This window comes from Poecilia mexicana, unplaced genomic scaffold (genome assembly GCF_051168715.1).
Source record: "Poecilia mexicana isolate PSO_F unplaced genomic scaffold, ASM5116871v1 scaffold_15, whole genome shotgun sequence".
NCBI lineage: Eukaryota > Metazoa > Chordata > Actinopteri > Cyprinodontiformes > Poeciliidae > Poecilia > Poecilia mexicana.
In genome coordinates, this window is record NW_028263384.1 from 19,121,350 (window position 1) to 19,139,734 (window position 18,385).

Sequence of the window (18,385 nt, forward strand, 5' to 3'; positions counted from 1 at the left end):
AAACCATAAAATGACACGTACTTGTTGACTTACAGTGCAAAAATCCAGGTTTATAATTGACTCCTAAACGGTGCACACATTCAGTGGAAAAGGGTACACAGGCAAGAAAGTTATTCGATGAAATAAAATGAAATAGAAATGGACACACTGTGGCAAAGGCAGACATTACCACTGTTTTCTTTTTTTCTAACTTCATTCAGCAAAGATTGAATTTCTGAAAGCATTAACAACAAAAACTGAAACAAACACAGCAAAAGCTGGAACATCAACATCCAACAATGTGCTGACCGAGGAAACAGCTACAATGTGCTGATTGCACTGTACAATAACTCAAGGGAGCCTGCTCACTAATGATGGGTGAAGAAGAGAAAACAGAAGGTGATGAATACTGTGCTTAAACTGTGATTTATATAAACAAGATCAGCCATTAATCATGTTGCTGCAGTGACTTATGACCCCCAAATACAACATGACATCTACAGTATGTGCAGTCCAAAAATATATTGCAGGCACTGCAGAGGCTCTTAAGCGAAATGTTCTAAATATTAATCTGTCAGCAGAAATCTATGCAGCTGTCAAATCTGCCAAATCTGACAAAACAAACCTTTACACTTCAGAGTATCTAAGACAGAAAGAAAATTATTACTGTGGCTTACTACATAGAATAATTAAATGTGATTATGTTAGACAACTTAGCAAAATAAACACTGACTGCATAAAAAAAGAAAATAATGGGTTCTTTAATATGACTGTATGCCTTTAAAATTGGTCATGATGTGCCCAGCAAAAACATGCTCCTTAAACTTTGTCACTCCTTAAACTTTGTAATACTTTAATTGGATTTTAGATGGTAGAACTGCACACATTAGTGCATAATTGTGAAATTAAATACAATTTTTTACACCATTCTAATCATTTTTTTCCCCAATAAAGACTTGAAAAGAGTGTCGTTTGTATATATTCAGTCTAGTTCAATCAACTCTATTTTTTTGTGAATAGGTTTCACCTGTGTGCAATTAAATTTGACTGTACAGCTACTCTCTGAAGGACTCTGGTTTGTTGGACTAACAAACAAACAGCATCACAGAAACCTAGGTACAAAGCCGACAGGTCAAGAGTAAAGCTGTGGAGGGTTACGAGCAGAGTTAGGTTGGAAAATAATATCCAAACTGCATTCTTTGAACATCTCAAAGAATACAGTTCAGTCCATTATCAGTAGGAACAGCTCAGAGCAGATGGGAAGATGGGCATAGCTAAATAAAACTCAATACTGCAGGAAAACCTGTTAAGATTATGTGCAAACTTGTGGGCAGAGGTTTAGCTGAGAGCAGAGTGAGAATCCAAACACTCATTCCAACAGCTAATAGCATGGATTAGATCCAAACATAACAATGTGTAAGAATCACAGGTAAAGTTCCAAATTTGTCCAACTAAGAATCTATAGGGAAAAAAAAAGATTTGCATTCAGACACACTGTCCATCTAAGCTTACTGAGCTTTTCTGACCTTTTTCTGATAGGAGTTTTTCAGTTTCTAGAAGACAAAACATGATACACAAAAATTCTGAGTTTTTTTTTTTTTCTCTATTACAAATAAAAAGAAAATCGTTAGATTTCTTTCTTTCTTTTTTTTTTTTTTGAAAATTAGATAGAAAAGCCCTTTAGGTATTGAAGTGTCCTTTTCCAAAGACAACCTAAAATCAAGTGTGATAAAACAGCAGCAAAAAGAGAGGGCTGCATAAAACCTCAAAGCAGGCGGTGAAGCAGGTGAAAATAAAGTGTCATCTTAGCTTAATCGCATCACAAGTAAACAGACACAGCACCAGACCGATTTATTAGGAAGCAGCTTCAGCTGCTACAGTTGAAATTATTTGTGGCAGTTGATATGCAAAAAAAAGTTCTCCCTCAAATTCCCTGATGGCTGAGCTCAATAACGGGCAATACTGTGAAGTGACACAATGAGTTACAGCGTTTTAAGCCACCACGGTGTATTATCCCACCAAAGCAGAGAGACGTTTCATCAGTTTCAATTAAAATACTTCTGCATGAGTCATCGTGCAAAGCTGAAATTAATCTTAATATCATAGCAACATGCAGCTACAACCAAATAAAACAAGAAATTCAAAGTTGCAGTGCTGCTGCACATATTAGACGGGTAAATATTTTGTACGAGTTCTGGTTGGCTTGAGCCAATCTGAACCTGTATCCCCCGGCTGCTCGCTCTCTTGGGGGACCCCGTTTCCTCAGATGAGCTTAGAGCAACAGAAAAAGTAATGACTTGTACTATGGTGTGTGTAGGCCTAATAATAAAAGCAGCTTCTGTGGGAATTGGGCCATGCGTGTCAGGTTCTGCTCTCTAGAGTGGCAATACCTCTGAGATTTCCCACCTTTTCTGAACTGGGAAAGGATAAATTGATGATACAGTGTGGAAGAAAAATGAAATTAATCTTCGCCGTACCTGACAGGAATCAGCTTTGGACGGTGCACCAACACACACGTACAAAATATACTTGATCTAAAATAACTCAATATGTACTGGAGCAGAATATGAAACTAATGAATCAGAAGGAGCTAGGGATAGCCATCGAAACTAAATAGATTAATAAACTGAAATAAAGCTAACTAAAAGCCTAAATTAAATCAGATAGGTGATGAGAATTTATGTGGTTAGTTTAAAAAGAAAAAAAACTATCTTGAAGCAGCAGCAGGTTAATTAAAAGTAGATATTTATGAATCTTATTATTTTGAAACACTAAGCCAGATCTGTGTCAGAGCTGTGTCAATACCATGCAGCTGCCCTAGCCATCATGATAAGCATTTTGGGCCCTCATATTGATCTTCATGTCACCTGAGGGCAAAGCGGGTACCTGTGTATCCAGGCCGGCAGATGCACTTGAAGCCTCCGGGCGTGTTGATACAGATGCCCTCATGTAGGCAAGGTGAGACTTCACACTCGTTCACATCCAGGTCACACAACACTCCAAAATAACCAGAAGGGCAAACGCAGTGGAACCTGAGGAGGAAGTGATAACACTAAATGATAGGAATAAGGTAGAATCCTCCAGAGACCAGAAGCCTCAAAAGTAATATAAACCCGTTATAGGATTGTATGTAAAGTGCCATGCAAAAGGTCACAGTACATGTTTAGTGGGTGTACATGCACTGTACATACATTTTGCATGCACACCCACTAAACTTTTTTTTATATTTAAAAATTACAACCATGTGCAATCATGTCATAAACTAAAACAAAGTTTTAAATAATTGTAAAGTTTAAGGACAATTATGTAAATAACGCAATATGCACTAATATACTCTGCAAGTCTGGCCTTTATCAAAAACTGGGACTTTACTTAAATGGGCCTTAAATCGGCCAGTCAAAATTCAGATCTGTGTCAAAGCCTGAAAATGAATGTCTTAGATGCAAAAAGATGTAAGAGATCAAAAAGCTCTAACTGCTAACAAATACTGTGGGCAGAATAGGGAAGCTCAGCAAACCTTTCAGAAAAGAGTATTTTTCCTATCATATCACAATGAGGTAGCAAAACAATATGTGCAAAATAGCATTTGTTTCCATTTGAAACACTCTAAAACAAATGATAATGCAGCTTTCCTCTGTTGTCAAGCAAATCTGCAAAAACTGTAACAATGGGACAGGAATGTTCCCTGTGTGCAGTTTAATTAAAATGATGTTGACATAACGTATTCAATCAGATTCCTCTGTGAAACTGCTTTCACATAAACACACATCTCCAAGGAGATAGTTATTGTGTGTTTAGAGTAATAAGAAAGAACACAATTAGACACCTCCATGCTAAAATCTTAACATGTTTTTATTAAATGAAACCAGGGGTATCTCATCTAATTTTTGCAGTATGCTAAACTATGTTTTCGTCTCCTCAGAGCTTCCCATTAGAGACATTTTTAAGGCTGCACTAGTTCGATCACTGCTTTCACAGCCTGCACTTATGGCCCGTGTAGCCAGGATCAAACTATCTTAAGGACGTGTACACATGAGACCGGGGTTTGCAGATAATGCTACAAAGAGTGACTCATCATCATGGCAAAAATTGACCTTCTTGGCTCAGGGAAGGGAAGGTGGAGATGAGGGTGTGGATTAGGCAGCTCTGAAACACACCCAACGTGAACTCCCTGGACTGTGCAACCAGGAGAGTGCTCTGAGCCAGGACGGGTCGCATGGGAACAAAGTCATGACAGGGATACGATCTGAAGACCAGCCGTTTAGGACTCAAATTGGCCCTGGGACTTCTCTTCCCATCTGTCCGACTAAGTCTTGAAGCCTCAGGGCTCCCATTAAGCACAGCAGAAAGAAGCACCGGTGGAGTACAGACCAATCTAGATACATGATGTGTTCCTGCTGAATTCACTCTGTCTATAGAAGGGAAGCTTATGTGTGTCAAGGATGAATGCAGGCTTGTTATATAAAGCAAAAGGCTTTGAAGAGAAACGCCACGGCCACAAATGTTTGCTTTGGAAAATGATTTAGTTTGTTTGATTTCAAAGCAAACTCATGAAATTAATATCGCCTGCTTCTTACTGATACACGCAATGTTTGTTTTTTTTAAACATCATGAAAAACAGCTGAGGTGCAAAGCCTAAGCAAAACGGAATAAACGGAAATAAACAAAAACGGATATTATATTCATACTAACTTATTTACAAGGTCCTGACAGATGCCTGCATTGCTGCAAGGGTTGGAGGCACATTCATTGATGTCTTCCTCACAGAGAAGGCCAGAAAATCCCATCTGACAATCACACCTGGAAGAGAAAAAAAATCTTTTGATATTGACATTTTGTCTCAGACCCAAAAAAAAAAAAAAGGAAGTTTATGTTTCCTGCGTACACAAGCAGATGGCAAAAAATAAACAAGAGTAGGATTCACTGAGATTAATTACCTATCAAATTTAGTCTAATTGCCTTTAACACACCTAAAAACAAACATGAATACTAAGTGTTTAACTAAACCTGAAGCCTGACTGTCTAGAAAGAAGACAAGAATAATGATGGAAGACATATTTGGGACTTGAACAATTTTGACCTGATTTCAGGATGAGAGCAAATATTAGCTCACTGTAATCTGTGAACGTGTTCAAAGGATTAAAATGACATTTTAATCCCTTAAACACATAAAAAAGGCCATTTCAGGTTATTATTAAAACCCTGAACTCTTTCTCGCCCCAGAGTTCCTGCACATTTTTCAATGAAAAAAATCCATGCTTTTTTTTTTCAATGTAAATTTACAGAGTTCTTAGTCTACAAATCAAAATTCAACGCATAACTCACAAAAGTTGCATATGAACTAAACTTAGTAGGTTTCAAGCCCTTGTAGACGTTTGTGATGGATTTTCCAATAATAAACGCTTCTGGACTTAATGTACAAATTAAATTATCAATTTTTTTTTTTTACATATTTATAAAAACTAAGTTTTACATATTTGTTAAAACTTTCATTGTGTTGAGACGGCATGTTATGAGACAGCTAATCGATCTCCTCCACCTCTTCCGCATAGCCATTATTGCCATCTGAAGAAATGCACCACTCCCGACCAAAAAAACAACCAATCAGTGTCAGGAGGAGGGTCTTATCGCTGTCATTCTGCGTCATGCATTTGCTGCTGAATGTGCTAATAGTGCAGAAATATCTAACTGTTACAGGGAACTCATTCATCCACCATCATCATGCTAACTAGTCTAGCATTTACAACAGAATCAGGGGAAAGCTGCAGCAGTATGAGAGAGCAAGAGAGAGAGGAGGAACGAGAAGCAGCATACGAGATTGTGATTGACAAGCACTAAGACCCTCTTCCTGGGTCTCATTTGTTGTTTCTACTTAGCACTGGGAGCACTGGGAGAAGGCAGAGGAGCTACATTTTTTCACAGATTACCTGCTACATATCATACTGTCACAACATAGTGACAGTTTTAAAAAAAAAATGTAAAGAAATATATTTTTGTTAAAGTTACATACTGCAGCTTTAAGCAAACCTGAAGTAAAATGTATACAACGTGTGAGTATCTTGAAGTTCCTGAGACAAAGAAAAAAAAAAAAAAAGATTATTAATATTTTTTACCTGAAAGCATTGACCTGGTCCACACATTTCCCATGGTTTTGGCATGGGTTTGAACCACACTCATTGGTGTCAATTTCACACAAACTTCCTTGGAAGCCTGAAAGATAGATGAGATGGTCATGGATCAGCAATCCTCACTACATCCTGAAAACGTCAAGGCCGATGATAACAAAGGCTCCGGTGAATGCCATTTTAATGGAACTACTAGCCCCTGTAGCATATCTCATCTTCCAGCTCTCAGCCCTCAGTGTTTCCCCTTTGAGAGTGTATAAGTCTAATAATACTACAGTGCCACAGACAGATTGGTCTGAGGGTTAGTGGTTTGGGGTTTGGGGGGTGGGTGTGTGTGTCTGTGCATGGCCGTGCTTTTGTGCCAGTATTCATGCATGCGTGCGTGTGCGTGTTTGTGAGAGAAAAAGCCAGGGAGTATGGGGACATCTTGTTAAGTTAGGGTAAGAGGGAGAGGCTAAGCCCAAGAGCTCTTTTGGCCTCGTTCATTAGAGGGTTGAGGGGTAGCACAGCTAAGCACATCAGCATGGATGTTTTGTACATTTTAAGGCAGCCTGGGAGTGTGTAATGTTCTGCCTGCGGGAGATTTTCTATTTATCTTTGGTAGTTGGCTATTGGATTTCTTTTCCGTATAACAAATCAACCATCTTGGTATTATTGAATCCAACATGAGACAACACAAACCGTCTTTGAAAGCGAACGAGCTCTTTTGGAATAGATTATGTTGAACAAGATTGGATTTGTGACTAGTACAAAACTAAAAGGCATGTCTTTTTCTTATGAAAATAGTATAAAAACAAGTGTTTTGTTTTAATTATTCAATTATTCTGGTCATAAATAATTAAATAATTGCATAAATAAATAAAGTAATGCGGAAAATAACAAAATCTAAAATACAATTTTAACCTCTCACCCCTTCCCTGTCTTGACATTGTTTAAACACCAGGAGGTTTGTTGTTTGCTAATAAGCTCACGGTTGTGTTTATTAAGTGTCCGAAGGTCTTGCAGATTTTTATTAAATTCCATCCAGTGCTTCAAAGTGTGTAAATATGCGATCCATGTGTTTGCCATATGTCCACCACTTGCCCTCCACAAACAGTAAGGTCTTTAAGCTGTTGAATGTCAGTCATTCTCGCAGTCCTTTGGTGTGGAGCGTTTAAATAATATTTTTGCAATAATTTGACAGGAAATTTCTCAAAATATTTTTGAAAATTTAATGGAAGCAGAAGCACAACCCATGTTTAGAAATAAGATCTAGTTCTACCCCTTGCAAAACCTATGCATGAGTAATTATTAATAGTCAATTGTCCTTATATCCTTTGTTAGTTTACAATATACATGATAATTTGCAATTTTCTTTTTTATCCTAGGATGCCATTATGACATGACAAAGACCAATTGTTCTGAGATTCTCCTCAATGACAATGCGGACGATGATGTTTAATTCAGATGTGTGTTGATATTTATAAGATAGGATTTTTAAAATAACATAGTCATCTTCGCATTTGCCCCTTACATAAAGTTTATGCTGCAATGGCTTTAATGCCATTGCTATTCAGTAACCTGTTGCCATTAATGCATTACAAGTGCCACATCAGGAAAAGATTTAAATGGTAATTGTAAATAACAATCAACAAGTTGGCAAGACTGAATGAGGAGACTTCCACATCTAGCTTTGCTCCAGTGAAAGAAATCCCACAAGCCGCCTTGGTAGTCCAGCAATAACAAACGCGAGTCCAGCTCAGAGAAGACACTAAGATTTTTTTTTTATTTTTTTTTTTACGGTAAAGCTGATGTAATACTTTCCTAAGCCTTAACTGGTACAGAAGGAACTGGATGGGACAATCAAGAACAAAACTTTTTTGCGGTCTCTTGGGAGATGGCCTTGCCAGCTTCAGCAGGAATCTGACTGACATGACTGTCAGTAGTAGTACTATGCTCAATGCAAAAGCCAAAACACTTGTGCATAGCAGAAGTACTTATGACAACTGAATTTTGACACTTAAAAGTGTAAGTAAATACAAACAAGAATGCATGTATGATCCCAACAGAAAAAAAAATGGAATTGGATTTTAGAATTTTCACAATATTATTTGTTGCTACCAACATGTTTTGTGTAAAGACACAAAACACTATGTTTGTATCAGTATTTTCCTCATCTTCTTGTATTTTCAAAATGACACACACAAAAAAGAACGGTGCTCCAATTTTGATACATTACAAAGTAAAGCAAAAAAATAAATAAATAAATAAATAAAAAGGCAAGATAAAGGCAGTGACACTACTCAGTGCATCCAGGGACATATAAGACCACAGAGAGAAGAGTGTGGTTTGTGAATTATGGGACAACACAGCTTTCTTAGCTGGTCTGTCAGTCAAAGGCACAGTGGAGCACCTTGGGGACTATTTCGAATGTCAATGCAATGTAATGCATCTTCTACCACTAAGCAGTGACTGGAGGCTTCTGTTTGACAGAGTACAGAAAGGGATACCCAAGGCGAGAGCCCACAAAGCCATTCCATCATCTGGCAGGAGCTACAGTATGCGATCACTGCAGCTGCCAGTAACTGTCTCAGAGGAGAAGAAATTGTGCGTAATCCCCAGTGGATACTCAGCTAACTTTGATTGACATTTCAATTGGAAAATGATGAATGTCTTTTTTTTTTTTTTTTTTTTTGCAAGTGTAAGTTTGGTTTGGACTGGCACAGTTGAGACTTTTGTCTTCAGCCACACAGATGTAACAGTTTCTAAGATGAGGCTTATTTAAAATTGTATCACCCACTGCTTCTGCAATATAGATTAGGATCTCTGTCTGTGGTTTCATCTGTGTGCTGTCACACATCAAATGTCAGATGTCACTGGTGGTTTAATCTGCACAGGATTATCTGACCCAAATGAAAACACAATATGACTGCAGGTTTTGAGTCACAGTTCTGACCTTCTGAGTTTAAGATGTTGATTGGAATCTATTGTGCTTTGGATTTGAGAGCTTTTTGTTTGTTTATTTCTTTGGTTATCGTATTCAGCTAAGATTAAAATTCACATTGGCCTCAAAACATTTACAAGAAGACAATAATTCTTTAATGCTCAGATCTTGCAAAAAAAAAAAAAAAAAAAAAAAGCTGAAATTGGTTTTCAAACTGTTTATTTGGTTAGTTTATACGTTTTGTCTCATGAAGCACCAATCAGACTTTTGCAGCTGATTTCCAAGATCAACACAGTTTTACAATAATTTTTAAAATAGAATTTGTCAGCATATGTTAATAAATACCGAAGCTATTACTAGCTACTATTAGTTCAGCAGATACTGCATGTATGTCTTGAAGAACTTAGATTATAAATAAGTCTAAGACATCCAAAATTCTAGAAACATTTTTGAATTTGGCTTGTGTCACTTACTTTTTAAAAGAGAGAAGAAATATTCTCTCCTGTATTTTATTCAGGCTTTCTGGTATCTGGACTCTGCAATGTCCTCTCAAAATCTGGACAAACCAAAGATGCTATTGCAGGAAAATATAACTTTTCATTGCCTAATTTTTGTGCTTCCTTGGACTTCATTTTATATCAAGTTTATATATAATTGGATATTTTGAGTTTCTAAAAAGCCAGTCATGGGTTCATGCCTCAAGCTGAAACTTGTTCGGTTCCTGTGACTGACAAGTTTCTCACTAGTATTTTTTTTTTAAATTTGAAATCACGTAAAAATAATAATAATTTAAATAGCATAAATAAAATGTTAAACCAGAGCAAAAACACTATAAATTATAGTTGAATCTGATTTATGTTCTGTTTCTGCAGTTCAAAGAGTACAGAATTCAATCCTTCATGCAACCAAAAAGTGGGTTACTTGAATAAGTGGGTTGAGAATAGAAAAGTCTTGCATATAACCAGGATAGTGAAGCCTATTTACCACTCTCTTCAACACCTGGACCACCTCTTCAGCTCTGCAAATGAAGGCACAAAATGATTAAACACCGAGTTTATTTAAAATTTGTTTACCGTACAGCTGTAACCAACCTGGGACCTATTTTTAAGCATTATGTATAAATGACGCCACCAACCTCTTCCTTACTATGATGTGCAAGTGCTTAACCACAGCTGATGTCAAGCTCACAGCGTGCCTATGCAGTCTTTTTACCACACTCTGCTTTTGTGTTTTCAAGAGGCATTATTAACTGTGACCACAGCAGTTTTACATGCAGCAAAGGTCTAGTCGGCTTCAAACTGCCAAACCACTTATTTGAGATCATTAAACACAACCCATAGCTTCTGTTTTTCCTCCTATAGCTCTACACATACTATAAGAAAATATTGTAAGCCACCCGCAGAAAGCCACTTAAAGCTATAAACAGCAAACTAAAATACCTATATTAATTTTGTCAGAAGGACTGGCTTCCTACCCATTTTTCAAAGCACAATCAGGCCTTGAACCATAAACAAACATCACCAATAAATGGCCTGTGACAACAGCAGAAACGGCTAGATGCACTTGTTCTTTCCTCTGTGCTTCATAATCATATTAATAAACGTTTGGGATTGCAAGTCTTTTTATTGTTAGAAAGAAAAATCAAACTTTTATAAAGAATTAAGATGAATAAAGCTGTATTTTCTCAAATGATTAAAATAAACTATGGAGGTTACTGGGTTTGAGCGATTACATAAGTCTTTGAGAATCAACAAAGTGTAACACTTTCCATTCTTTTATTTTATTCTTTGTCGGGATAAAATGACAGAATGTTAGCAATAAATACTTTTGAAACCAGTTTATGAGGATCATTGCCATTGAGGCAACCTATGAAAATATTCCTCAATAAAGAAGAAAGTGTTGGGGTGTCATTAACAGTTCAGGCCCTCCTTTTCCCCATAGCAGATAATTCCAGTTTAGTTTTTCATGCTACTGCTAGTTTATTCTGTCTATATATTACATAAATGTTAAAAGCATTAGAATTTTTGCTAGAAAAATTGAAAACAGAAAATCTGTGTTATTCGACAAAACTGTAAATATGCTCATGTTCTCAGTGAATTTTGATTAATATCTCACATATCCGACAGCTATGCTGTGCTGTTATATACCATAAGTAGATAGATTTTGTTATTAATATTCTGCTGATTTAGAGATTTAAAGATATAAAAATCATGCATTTCTTCACAGAGTATGAGACATTCTAGAGTTAAAGATGGAAATGTTTCTTTCTGTATTTACCCATTTTTTGAGTCCTCCTCTGTTGACCTGGGACCTTTGGAGGTATATTTTAAACCTGTTATTACAGATCTTGGTTTTAAGGTGGACAGTGATTTCAAATTGGACAGCCAAATCAGAGCCGTGGTTAAGTCCAGCTTTTATCATTTAAGGCGATTGGCGTCAGTGAAATCTTTTCTTTCCAGGCAGCATTTTGAAACAGTGATCCACGCTTTTATTTCAACTCGATTGGATTACTGTAACGCACTTTATCTGGGAGTCAGTCAGTCGCTGCTCTCACGTCTGCAGCTAGTACAGAATGCTGCTGCACGACTGTTGACAGGAACTCGAAAGAGGGAACACGTGACCCCTGTCCTGGCCTCACTTCACAGGCTGCCTGTATATTTTAGGATTCATTTTAAAATTCTTATGTTTGTTTTTAAATCACTACATAAACTTGCCCCGGCTTACCTCTCTGAGCTTCTTCACCCATACATACCTTATCGGTCTCTCAGGTCCGCAGATCAGCTGCTTTTGGAGGAACAGAGATCAAGAAGGAAGCTCAGAGGGGACCGGGCTTTCTCTGTCATGGGCCCCAAATTATGGAATAACTTGCCTTTGCAGGTCAGAGAGGCCCCTTCACTGTCCACTTTTAAAGCTCGTCTTAAAACCCATCTATTTTACTTGGCTCTCGACTCTAGCGGGATCTAATTTTAAATTGTATGTTTTTGTTTTTAAACTGTAAGTTCTTATTTTTTTATTATGTTGTGTTTTGATGTACAGCACTTTGTATCAGCTGTGGTTGTTTTAAAGTGCTTTATAAATAAAGTTGGTATGGTATGGTATGGTATTTTTTATGAACACAGTTGATTTAATAATGATTTTCCGCCACTTCTTGTATGCATCAGTTGTCTACGCTTGGAACAGAGGTCTCAAAGTTAAGGAAAAGATTAGCCTTTGCCCTCAACAATCAAATATTACTGACCTTTTCTGACCCTTCCCCAATGGGGAACACTCTTTAATTCGAAACCTAACATTTTCAACATAATAATGCTTATTTATTCTCTGCGTGCCTTCACTTTCAAAATATTAAGCAAAACCATTGTCCTTAATTTACATGCAGTGAATTGCATCCTAAATGGCCGATCTTTGACCTTTAATTTTTGATTTTATCTTGAGAGTTTTAAGTACAGCTACGTTGACATTTAAAGTTCCTTTGCTGGTTTCCTAAGGCACAATGCTAAAAGTATTAGTAATAAAAAAACAAATATACAAAGAAAAAGCTTAAAAAACTAACCTGTATGATCAACAGGATCCCGTCATCTAAGCCACGGCAGTTTCTATAAATCCAAGTGTGGAGCAATTCTTCTCTAATACAGAAAGTAATACATAAAATATAATTTGCATTCAAACATCAGGTCAGTGCAATCATTGCACTGGCTACTTGTTTGAAAGAGGAAGGTTGGAAAATATTCCTTCTTGGTTTATAAAATACTGCATGGTCTTATCATATCTTGGCTATTTTTTTTTATTTGATATTTTTCATCATTACTGAAAGGTTTTTTTTTGTGTGTTTTTAATTTATTTTCTATACAGTGCTTCTTTATTTTCCTGTGACACAGAAAGAATGATCTTCTACGATGCCATAAAGTAAACCTGCCTATTCAGATATACTTCATCTGTTGGGGCAGCTGGTTTATCAGTTGAAACAGGTCTGCTATGCTTCACACAATCCAACTCCTTTACAAAAGGACAAAACAAATGTAATAAGAAGAGACTTTTTAACTCATCTGAGGTGGTGCATGGTTTATATTAGGTGTGTGTCAATTCTTGAACTGGCATAGCTCATTACTTAAATGTGTAGCAGGAGGCAAACTCAAACCTGAACCAGTTCTTTAGCAGGTTTGACCCATCACCATTCCTCCCCCTTCCCCATCATCCATCACCCCCTTCACTTCAGAGGACTCAATCCCACAACAGAATGTTTGGGAAAAACCGTCAGGTCAAAGGTCAAAAGACACCGAGCTCAAAATACAAGCTTAATCTATGTACTCCAGACGCAGCAGCAGACAATCCACCCTCAGGACCCAAAGAAGACATAAATGTGGAACATAAAAGTATGTGGTAATGTGTTTACTTTGGGCAATATGTGTTTGTCAGAGCCTTATAACTGGGACGTTGTCCAGCGGGGGGACTTCTTTATGATCGGGCCAAGAATTCCTCGTGATTCAGATGTGCTGACTTAGGCTGCAGTTTGTAATAAAATCTTCGAGGTTCAACTAAACTCCAGACTGCAGAGACTTATTCCTGAAGCGTGACCACACCAGTATACTGAAGACACTAACAGATTAAACCACAGGGAGCTGAATGTTGCTTGCCCAGGAAACTGCCAGTACCGCTCCTGATGTAGATTTTGTCAAAGTACCAGTGAAAACATTGAAAATATTACGCAGCAATCATAAGAGTTTGATTTCTCTCACACAAAAACACTTTTTCTGTTGATTATTGAGAAAAATAAAACATTTTTAGACATGGCACTTTGTAACCCTTTTACTGTCATGAGGACACATGTTGAGATGAGAGTTAAGGAAATTAAACAAAATGTAAAAAAACCCAAAAAAACCCCCAGATAACTTCAATTTAATATTTGATTTTTTTTTTTTGCACAATCTTTTGAAAGGTGTGTGTCTCACTACTGTGGGGAAACAAACTTCTTGGTTGAATGAAAATATTTTCAAATCTAAATCTCCTGGTTTTCTGAACATATTTTTAACAATTCCCACACTGCTGAGTGTTGCTGTTTGCATTATCTGTTAGTATTTAAGCATAGTGCTTTCACTGACCATCTGCTCTGGTCAAACTAATAATTGTCTAATTCTCATCAGCATTGAGAAAATGCTTAATGCATCTCTACTCTAATGCACTTCACTCTTAATCAATGTGAAAACACTGATTAAGCCATATTGAGTGGAATTTGTAGGTGTTACAACTTTTTAGGTTGTTTTTGTGGATGTTATTTGTATGTAACATTTGTAACCATTTTGTTTTATGCTGCTGCCTATTATTGCCAGCTCTTCTTTAAAAAACATCTCATTTCAAGGAAGACCTGGCAATGACAGGCATCATCTCAATGGTGACTAACTGGATTCCTGCTTGCTGTGTTTTGATGTCAGCCAATTTTGTCACCAACAAATATTAGCCGATAGACTACAGATCTCTATGGTAGGCCAAATTAAAATAGTTTCTAACATATACCGTATATATTGTGTTTTTAGCAAGAAGACAGGAAACCAAATCTCTCATTTGAAAAAGAGAAATCCTTTGCTGGTTGAGCCTGTCCCCCGTAAAGGCTTCACAGATCCAGTCTAAGTAGGCGACAGGAAGCACACTCAATGTTCCAAGGTTAGGGTCAGTGTTATAACCTCTCTATACGTACATTGAATGTCAAGCCGCTGGTGACAATATGGTTCATTGTAAAAAAGCTAAGTGTTATTTGTTTCGTTTGTTGTTGTTGTTGACCAGGAACCCTACGCACTACACACACACTCCCCTAACTCCTTCATTTTCAGGTTTCTCTTCTATGAGGTTTGCCACTCCCCGCTGGGTCTCCTCATTAGGAGGAAAGCGGAACAGCTGTGCCAGTCAGAAAAGATGACTTTAGCCTCCTGGTCAGAGTCTCAGCACAGTCATTGTTCGCAAGAACAAAACCTTCTTATACAATCTCTCCGTGATCAAAGGATGACTGTTGCACCTATATTTTCTTTTTATTTCATTCAGCAAACTTTGGTTTTTGCCCTCCAGGTTCACACGGTGTACCTTTGTAGACAAAACTCACTCCCATTGTGACTGTGTTGTGCAAAAATCCTTTAATGTTAGTCCCACTAGAAACCTCTAAATGACTGCCTTTTAGAACATGAAGAACTGAGGAACACTAAAGTTGCCACATCAACAATTTTTAAAAATGCCCTAACCCTAAATTAAGTACTTTGGGAAAACTATGACCACACACTTATCTTTATAAAAACAATCTGTGCAGAAAGTCTGACAAAGTAAGAATGCATATTTTTTTCTGAAGAACTGTGTAACTTATTTGATCAAAGACAGCCTTGATAAAAAGTCTTGACAAAGAAAATCCTCTAGCTCAGTTCAATCAATCAGTCATTGATTTTCACATTTCAAACTGTGTATTTTGTATGGCACAGTTTACAGGAACTGATTTGTTTTAAAATTTGATTTCTAGAAATTTGAATTAAAACTCAACATTCTGAGTAAAATACTGGCTTTAAAAAACAAACTGTAAAGCAGTTTTTGAGTAAGTTTGATTTCATTTTCTATATTTGCTCATTTGCTGTAAAATGATCAGAATTATTAGAATCTTGTGTGCCTATTTATTTGACAACTACACCTTATTTTGAAGAGGCAACCTGAGTCTACGTCTCTACAGTGGTAGTGGAAACATTTCTTGACATCTTAATTTTTGTCACACCATAAAATACAGTAACTTATTTTACAAACTTGTCAGCAATATCTTGCAATAGTTGCTTTCCACGGTAAAAGTCTCACAATATTACATACTGTATGTAGAGTTCAAAGTTTACGAGTTAAGGTAAATGAATATTCAGGATCGGGCTTCATTCCAAAATCCAGTAGTTGAGTCCAAGTTTTACAGGTGATAGTCCTTCAAAAGCTGATACCAAAGTAGAGAAACTTAAGTCTTTATTTTAAAAAAAAAAAGTTTCCGTTCTTGCTGATAGACAAATACAGGAGCTTTGATCCATTCATCTGACTGTTTGAAAACAACCTATGATAAATTAAGTAAAAGATGGTTCAGTCAATCACATGGCATAAGTTTATATGTAGTGTATTTTTTTCATAGAGTCTCTATGGGTTTCCCCAGCTAGTTTTGAGAACCAACCCATCTTAATTCTAATACAGTTTATCTATAATAAAAATAAAGGGTAACACTTTATTTGAAGGGGGGTGAATAAGACTGTCATGACACTGTCATAAACATGACATAACACCTGTCATGAACATGAATAAGCCTTCATGAATATTTATGACTGTTGTCATAATCATTCAGTAAATTATGACACTTTTAATACAAAGTTGACATTATTCAAAATGTGTTTGTTATGACAACTTGACATTAACCAAGAAATCATTACTGATATAAATTTGTTATAAAAGTATTACTGATTGAACTTTAAAAATTAGGTAACTTTATGTTATTAAAGGTAAAGTTTAAAGATTGTTGATCAGCCAGAAAACTGTAATCGGTGCACCCCTAATAAAATCAATCTTCTGTGAAAATTATTATACTACAAAATTCATTACAAATAATTGTCTTTATTAAAAATGACTAAAATATCCCATGAACACAAAGATAATACGTGTCATTCTTGACACACAAAAGGAAGTATGTAGTAGTATTGCTGACAGTACCTATGGAGTGTGTTCATGTTATCCTATTTAACACCAGGAACAAAAACAATTCTTAAGTATTATGGATGTGAAAATATCTGTAGCAGCAGGTGTAGAAGATCCTGATTAATATATCAGATTGGATCTATTGTATAAAATTTGATGACAAGTTTGATAGTCCTCCAAATGTGATTTTGGAAACATTTTTGGTTTTCAAGAAAACATGCTACGGGGTGACTGTGACTCAGTTTGAAGAGTCAATGTCTTGTTATCTAAATGTTGTGGGCTTGATCCCAGCTTCCTCCTGCCACTTGTCAATCTGTCACCTAGTTAGACTAGAAAGGGTCTACACAATTTCAGTCCTTGTGTTAAATCCCACATATGGTAAATGGACAGAAATTCAATTTCATTGTAGTGGAAAAATAATATATGTTAAACTGAAGTAATTCTCAAGAATTCAAATTGTGCAAACCAACCAATATATACTGATGTCAAGCTAGCCACATATTTTCTGTATTTCCATGCTATCCTTGTTCCTGTTTTTTTTTTTTTTTTTTTTTTCTTGTAGCTCAGATTTACCTCATAGTCCAGAGACATATGAAAAAAAAAATCAGAAATGCTAAATTGACCATAAATATGACCTTGAGTGCATATGGTGTTCTGGCTCTGCAAAAGCCCTGTGATAAACTGGGGTCATATTCAAAGTGTATTTTTCATCTGGTCCAAAGACAGCAAGGTTGAGCTTTAGGCCTCCATGGGCCTGAAGAAGATGAAGCAGGTACGGATGGATGAATTTCGAAGCAGTTCTGTAGTACACACCCCTGCAGGCTGTCTTTGACCACCAACTACTGCGAAACTGCTTTTGAACTTAGTTAACACTCAAGGTCCATAATAAGACTAATAAGTCTCCATTAAAAACAAATCTTTTTACGTTTCAGTGTCCTTTAGTGAACATTCACCAGAAGCTATACAGAACAATAAATGAACCAAATAAAAGTAAAATAACCTTGAAAACATTCATGTCTGATGGTCATCTACAGAATGTGACACACAATTTGCCTTCGGGATTAAATCTGCAGACATATGCAGATTTTTCAAAAATCTAATTAGACATACTGTGAAGCCAACACAATTTCCTTGACTTATAACCTATGTTCAATGGTAAATAACAACTCAAGTCACAAGTTGTATAACAGCTCTGTGACTGTTATGTAGGTTGGATTTATGGTGAATAATAAGGAAGAGTAGTGAGTCACAGTCGCTTGTGTGAAGAGAAAACGACCAAGCCCACGCAAAGCTCTTGTTGTAATGTATGCAGCCAGTTCCCAATTTCCTATTCCTCTCCAAGGAACCTTTCTGAAACTAACCCAGCTGCTCTATTTATATCTGGCAACATCTCTTTCATCTCTGTGCAGAGAGAGCCATTAGTTACAGCGCAACCTCATAGCATCCAACCTGTATGATGAGAAGTTAGCAAGTAAAGAAAAAATAAATCAATTTCTATTATATAAATGTTGGATAAAATCTAACAGAACTAAAATTTTCATTTTCAATGCAAGCAAAAATCCATGTAAAATCTACATGCAACCAGCTTGTTGTTAAATACAAGTAGATTTGTGTACAGGAATGCTCAACCACCTGATAAGTTTAAAAAAGCAAACACCAATATGTTATTGATGTT

The 18,385-nt window shown here is 36.5% G+C and overlaps 1 protein-coding gene across 1 annotated transcript in view; it reads right to left on the bottom strand.

Moving 5' to 3' along the window:
• Positions 1-18,385, bottom strand: part of eys (EGF-like photoreceptor maintenance factor) — a 183,479-nt gene that overhangs the window by 97,974 nt on the left and 67,120 nt on the right. Inside the window, exons 25-27 of the mRNA XM_088012971.1 lie at positions 6,093-6,189; positions 4,672-4,779; positions 2,866-3,011 (exon numbers count right to left, since the gene is read on the bottom strand). Of these exons, the coding sequence (XP_087869097.1) occupies positions 2,866-3,011; positions 4,672-4,779; positions 6,093-6,189 (351 nt within the window). The remainder of the gene's footprint in view (positions 1-2,865; positions 3,012-4,671; positions 4,780-6,092; positions 6,190-18,385) is intronic.